The sequence below is a fragment of the Plectropomus leopardus genome, unplaced genomic scaffold, assembly GCF_008729295.1.
Source record: "Plectropomus leopardus isolate mb unplaced genomic scaffold, YSFRI_Pleo_2.0 unplaced_scaffold27153, whole genome shotgun sequence".
In the NCBI taxonomy this organism is placed as follows: Eukaryota; Metazoa; Chordata; class Actinopteri; order Perciformes; family Serranidae; genus Plectropomus; species Plectropomus leopardus.
The window spans coordinates 1-7,067 of NW_024629550.1; the positions used below are offsets into that span (position 1 = coordinate 1).

General features: G+C 46.3%; 1 protein-coding gene across 1 annotated transcript; it reads right to left on the reverse strand.

Moving 5' to 3' along the window:
- Positions 1-3: 3 nt before the first annotated feature.
- rnpepl1 (arginyl aminopeptidase like 1) lies at positions 4-7,061 on the reverse strand (the record flags this gene model as incomplete). The annotated part of the gene is made up of 11 exons (XM_042481017.1): positions 6,000-7,061; positions 5,705-5,845; positions 5,069-5,220; positions 4,829-4,945; positions 4,518-4,753; positions 3,390-3,503; positions 3,146-3,258; positions 2,206-2,314; positions 1,445-1,672; positions 260-402; positions 4-186 (listed from the first exon to the last, which is right to left on the reverse strand). Coding segments are annotated over exons 1-11 (2,154 nt in total), but the record flags the coding sequence as incomplete, so codon positions are not given.
- Positions 7,062-7,067: the final 6 nt, after the last annotated feature.

Genomic DNA, 7,067 nt, shown 5'->3' on the forward strand with positions numbered 1-7,067 from the left:
GATGGTCAGAGACGAAGCGTTCTGATTGGTTGGAGCAGCGCTGGTCTGGAACAGGATCTGCTGCAGCGTCCGCCGCAGGTTGGGATGCAGGCGGCGCTGAGTCTGGTTGAAGATCTCCACGGCAACGCACTTCATCACCCCAGCGACCAGGTCATCGTAGAGCGGCACGGTGTACATCCTGGACGTCTGCGGGAGGACACAAAGCGTCAGTGTGAGGACTAGGGACAGGTGGGGAGAGGGACTCATTGCGTGTCCTCACGTGTTTGTGCAGGAAGGCTCGGACTCGAGGCAGCTCCGGGTAGAACGAGTTCCTGACTACCATCTGCAGCCAGCGCACCTGGACCTCTGCATTCAGCCCGTCAAACAAGGACGAGTAACAGGAGGACAGGCTGGACATCACATCTGGGACACACAGACAGACACAGAGACATCACCGCCTGGTAAACCTGCTGCATTCACAACCCTCTGAAAGGATGTGCCCTGTGTCTCCCGAAAATGTCCCAAAATCCTAGAAACTTCCCAAAACTCTGAAAACGTCTGAATATCTTATAAATGTCCTAAAACCCAAAAAGTCTCCTAAAATCATAGAGATGTCCTAAAAATCTAAAAATGTCCCAAAATCCTAGAAGCTTCCTAAAATTCAAAATTTTCCAAAATCCAAGTGTCACACATGTCATGTGATCACAGTAACACGCTACACTGCTGAAGACACAATAGCAGTACCAGTATTAGTATTAGTATTGGTATCAGTATCAGTACTATCTGTGGTAGTATCAGCAGTATCAGTAGTATTAGTGGTAGTATCAGCAGTATCAGTAGTATTAGTGGTGGTATCGGCAGTATCAGTAGTATTAGTATCTTCCCTTTTTTCCCCCTTTCAGGGGTTCTTTTTTGGGAGTGTTTCCTCGGGTGATGTGAGGGTCCGAGGGCAGAGGGAGGGTGCCTGCTGTAAAGCCCTCTGAGGCAGACTGTGTTTGTGATAATGGGCTCTATAAATAAAACTGAACTGACTTGACTTGACTATTAGTGGTAGTATCAGCAGTATCAGTAGTATTAGTATCATTAGTATCAGTATCAGCAGTGTAAGTGGTAGTATTAGCAATATCAGTACCAAGTATCAATGCCAGTATCAGTAGTACTATTAGTATTAGTGTCAGTTGTAATATTAGTAGTATTTGTAGTAGTATTAGTAGTATTGGTAGTAGTATTAGTAGAATTGGTGGTAGTATCAGTAGCAGTAGTATTGATAGTATTAGTAGTATTAGTGAAAGTATTGGCAGTATCAGTGGTATGTTTATGTTTATGTTTATTGAGGATCCCCATTAGCCGACGCACAAACGCCAGTAGTATCATGACAGTATTAATAATATTGTGGTAGTACTAGTATTATCAGTAATATCGGTGGTAGTACTCATAGTATCAGTGGTAGCAGTGTCAGTAGTACCTTGGGGCAGAGGGGACAGGTCCAGCATGCGGTCCAGGAACAGGACGATCTGGAAGGTGCTCCAGGAGGACAGGTCGAAGGGGGACAGGGTCTGCAGGTCTGGGGACTCGCTGCTCCTCCACAGGTCACACAGGTCGTGGACCGGCCGGGTCAGAGCGCCCCCTGCTGACAGGTCGGGCTCGTACAGGGGAGGACCACAGCCGCTCAGCCAGCGCTCGAACTCCAGACCTGATCACACACACAGGAAGTGACGTCACCACCGCACACGTCAGTACAGTACAGTCCAGGAACTTCCTGCGGTAGTCAAGAACTACATACTGTGGTATTTTGTACTTGTACTGCACTTAGTATATCAGAGAGCTTCAGATACTTTTACATAAAACTAGAATCAGCTCATCGAGTCTAAATGAACGTTTGTACAAATTTGAGAAAAAAAATCCCTGAAGGTGTTTTTAAGATTTCAAGTTCACTAAAATAAGACGAACCAGGTCACAGTGACCTTGACTTTTGACCTCCTACATTAGTGTACAAAGTGATATCCTACAATAGTACACGGAGTATCTGATCTCCTACATTAATGTACAAAGGACTAAATGAGGACTTTTACTTCTGATACTTGAAGTACTGTTCACTTTGATGATGGAGCTTCTGTACTTTTGTATCAGTAATATTTTGAAATATTTCAAGTATTTTTTTCAGACAATGGTATTTCTGGATCCGAGGACATCCCTCATGTCTCTGTCCTGATTGTCCGTCCTCACCCTCTCTCTGGGACACAGCGGCATCCTTCAGCTCAGGGAAATAACCCAGGAAGTAGTCAATGAGATCCTGAGCCACCACGCTTTTAAACTTGAACTCTGAGATGTAATCCTAAAAAACAACAACAACAACAACAACAACATGTTTATTTGCTGTTTCCTGAATGCCTGAGAAGAAAAACTTATTCTTGAAATTTTTAAGTATAAAAAGGACCTCGCTTTGCTTCTGGTGTCATGTAAGCTGGTTTACATGTTAAGAGGAAAACTTCATAATTCTCAAAATTGCATTTTAACTGCCAGAATTTACTTGTAGTTTTACTTTCAATATTAACCCTTTGAAACGCGTATCAACATCAGTTTTCTCGTGCTTTATTCGCACGCCTTTAGCGAGTATTTAAACCTTTGAAATCTGAGCAAATAGGAGCAATTTCTTTTCAAACACATGAGAAAAGCCAATGAGCAACATGTAAAGACATGTCCCGCACAAATCAAGAAATTAGTGCAGGGTGACAAGAAGATTATGTACAAATTAGAAAAATATATATACAAAAAAAAAGGGAAGTCATCAAATTATATTTCTGATTGTATTCAAATCACATTACAGAAAAAAAATAAAAATAAAAATTATTAAATTAATTAAATTTAATTTCTGGCACTTTTGTAGGCCATTTAAATGTTTGTTTTTGACTTGTTTTTGATTTATTTTCATTTTTTCAATTAGATTCATTTCAAATATACTGCTATTATCAGTGTTTTTAGAGAAGGTGGTGGAATAAAATGTATTAAATATTGATGAGACAAGTTTGCAATATTTATTTTTTGGAAAATTGATTGGTATAATCATCAAGTAATAAAAAAACAAGATCTTAAGAATCATCGTTAAATTTGTCTTTAAATTAATCAACTAATTGAAAAAATGTGTGTGTGGGTGTGTGCGTCTGACCCTGAGGAAGCAGTCAAAGCGTCTGACGTCCCCACAGAGTTGAGACAGGTACGCCACAAAACAGAAGCCTTTCTCATAGGTGAAAAGATTCATCAGAGAGCTGGGGTTCACACCTGAGAGGACAACAACATGTCTGAGGTACAGTGTGGGGACCATGCACAGAATGACCACACTATCAGGACACCGTCAACGGGCTTGTGTGTGTGTGTGTGTGTGTGTGTGTGTGTGTGTGTGTGTGTGTTACCTGGCTCAAACTTGACCTGCAGTTTGCTCACGGGGTTGTTGTCTCCAAGAAGACGCAGCTGTCTGTGGAGGGCGTCCAATCGCACGGCAGTTTCCAGACAGGTGAACGCCTCACCTGCAGACGAGGAGGAGGGTAAAGTTACCATCTCTCATCCAGCACCTCTTGTTAAGTCCTAGTAGCAGTACTCTCACTTTAGGCCTCAGTAGTAATAGTGTAGTAGGAGCAGTAGTACTCTCACTGTATGCATCAGTACAAAAGTAGTATCAGTAGAAGTAGCTGTAGTCGTAACCTAGTAATACAGCAGCACTAGCAGTAGTAGTAGTAGATCTAGTAGTAGTAGTAACAGTAGTAACATTAGGAACAGTGATCATAGCAGCAGCAGTAGTAGTAACAGTAGTAGTAACAGCAGTAATAGAAGAAGTAGTAGTAGCAGCACTAGTAATAGCAGTAGTAATGTGGTAGTAAAAGTAGCAGTAGTAGTAGTAGCAGTAGTAACAGAAATAGCAGTAGTAGTTGTAGAAGTTGCAGTAGTAGCCAAAGCAGCAGAAGTATTAGTGGCAGGAGTGGCAGCAGTAATAGTAGTAGTTGTAGTGGTAGCAGTAGCAGTGGCAGTAGTGGTAACAGTGGTAGTAGTAGCAGGAGATGTTGTAGTGGTAGCAATAGTAGTAGCAGTGGTAGTAGAAGTAGTAGTCGTAGTAGTTCCAGTAGTAGAAGCAGCAGTAGCAGTAGCAGTAGTAGTAGCAGTGGTAGTAGAAGTAGTAGTTGTAGTAGTTCCAGTAGTAGAAGCAGCAGTAGCAGTAGCAGTAGTAGCGGTAGTGCTGGCTGTAGTAGTAGTAGCAGTAGTAGTAGTCGTAGTAGTTCCAGTAGTAGTAGCAGTAGTAGTAGTCATAGTAGTTCCAGTAGTAGTAGTAGTAGTAGTAGCAGTGATAGAAGTCATAGTAGTTCCAGTAGTAGTAGTAGTAGTAGCAATAGTAATAGCTGTAGTAATAGTATTATTAATATTAGTAGTAGTAGTAGTAGCAGTAGTAGTAGTAGTAGTGGCAGCAGCAGTAGTAGTAGTAGTAGTAATAGTAGCAGTAGTCATAGCAGTTCTAGTAGTTCCAGTAGTTCCAGTAGTAGTACTCTTACCGTAGGCCTCGGTGGTGATGCGGCGCTGGGCGTAGGTGGCCAGCCCCTCGCTCAGCCACATCTCCTCCCAGGTGGCGTTGGTGACGGCGTTGCCGAACCAGCCATGAGCAATCTCATGGACGACGTCGATAAGCAGGAACTCACTGCTCTCCAGGATGGAGGCGATGATGAAGGTGAGGCAGGGGTTCTCCATGGCAACGATGGGGAACGAGGGGGGGAGGAACACGATGTCACACCTGAGGGGCAGCGAAAAGCCATTGTTACCGTCTTACAATCGCCACATCGTGAAACCTGGCGCATTCTGCACTCACCTGCCCCACAGGTACGGTCCAAACAGCTCCTCGGCCACGCCCAGCCAGCGCTCCACACTGCCGCCCAGTTTCTTCACTGCACACGACAACAGACATGGCTCCGCCCACACACGGCTCCTAGAGGACAGACGGGGTTCAGTCAACAAACGCCGCCACAAACAAACAAAAAAGATACACGATTTACTCAAAGCAACACACCACAAACAGAACAGAAACCAGTATGAACCAGTATGAACTGACCGCGGGCCGACATCGACATGCTGCAGCTCTCCGGCCACCAACGCCACCAGGTAGGACGGCACAGGAAACTCCATGGAGAACTGAAAGACACGGTCCTGTTTGGAGTACGAACTCCGGGACGCACTCATCAGAACCGTCACTCCGTCTGGAACCTGAAGACGAGGAGAAGAGAACGAGAAGAAGGAGAAAAACAAGAAGGAAAGAAAAGAGAGAGGAAAAAAACAGGAGAAAAGAGTTTAAGAACAAGAAGAAAAAAGGAGAAAAGGAAGAAAAATGAGATGAAAAAGGGGGAAAAGAAGACTGTAGAAGAAGGTGTATCACAGGTGTGTACGGGTCTGTGACAGGTGTGTCAGAGGTGTATGACAGGTGTGTGCAGGTGTGTACAGGTGTGTTACGGTGTGTAACGGTGTGTGACGGTGTGTGACAGGTGTGTACAGGTGTGTGCAGGTGTGTACATGAAGGTCTGTGACAGATGTGTACAGGTGTGATAGGTGTGTGACAGGTGTGTACAGGTGTGTGACAGGTATATCACAGGTGTGTGAAAGGTGTGTACAGGTGTGTCACTGATGTTTACAGGCGTGTCAGAGGTGTGTGCAGGTGTATCACAGGTGTGTACAGGTGTGTCAGAAGACTCACCCTGACGGTGGCAGTGTATGTGCTCTTCACCGCAGGAGTGTCGAAACAGGGGAAGAAGGATCGATTACACACCGAGTGACCCTGAGTGAAGACCAGAGGACGGGTCTGTCCACAGGTCAGCTCTGAGTCCAGCCACCAGATCTACACACACGCACGCACGCACAAGAAACAGAAACATTTCATACTGATTATTTACATATATAAGGTAAGTCAGTGTCAGGTGAGTAAGTCTCAGGTGAGTCAGTCTCAGGTGAGTCAGGTCTATTAGTGAGGCGCGGTGCGGCGGCGTCTTTACCGCTGGCCCGTCCGTGGTGCTGTAGCGGATTGTGATCTGGATCAGGCGGCCTGGCTTGGCGGCGGCTGGCGGCAGGCTGATGTTGAGCGAGGAGCCATAGTCGGTGAAGGGGTCCAGCCGGTAGGTGAGGGACAGCGGCTCATCCTGCCTGGCCCCAGGGACTTTACAGTCAATGGACTGGATGAGAAGGGAGGGGTGGGAGTCCAGGACCAGGGTGTGGACCCCTGGCTGGACCGGGACCAGGTCCAGGACCAGCCAGCCGCTCATCTCCTTCACGGCAAAGTTCAGCCGCAGGTCCAGGTGGACATGCCGCAGCTGGAAGCAGCGGAAGTTCGACGCGGAGGCCACGTCTACTAGGGGTCTGCGTGGAGCCCCAGGTCCCGGACCAGTTGAGGGCCGGGCGGACTCCCCGATGCACCGGGTTCCTGAGACTGGCAGGGATTTACGGCAGCAGCACAGTGAGGTAGGGGTCTGCTGGAGCTCTGCCATAATGTGCCGAACCTGGAGGTGGACCGGCTTAGACCTGGACCGACGGCATCCAGCAGGACCGCAGACTGTCAACACCAGTAACACCAGTACCACCACAGACTGCACTAATACCACCAGTAAGACCAGCATACATGTACAGCCAGTTTAGACAAGAGATCCTCTGTGTGAGACAGAACCGTCCAACCAAAGACTCAACCGGGGGGACACTTTAACAGGACTACCTGTCTCTGGACACCCACCACTGGTTTTAGCCCAGAACTCTAACTGGACTCAAACTGTGCTCAGACTGGACTCTAACTGGACTCAAACTGGACTCAACTATACTCACACTGGGCTCTAACTGGACTCAACTATACTCACGCTGGGCTCTAACTGGACTATAACTGGGCTATAACTGGGCTCTAACTGGACTCAACTATACTCACACTGGACTCCAACTGGACTCAAACTGGACTCAACTATACTCACACTGGACTCCAACTGGACTCAATTATACTCACACTGGACTCTAACTGAACTATAACTGGACTCCAACTGGACTCAACTATACTCACACTGGACTCTAACTGGACTCAAACT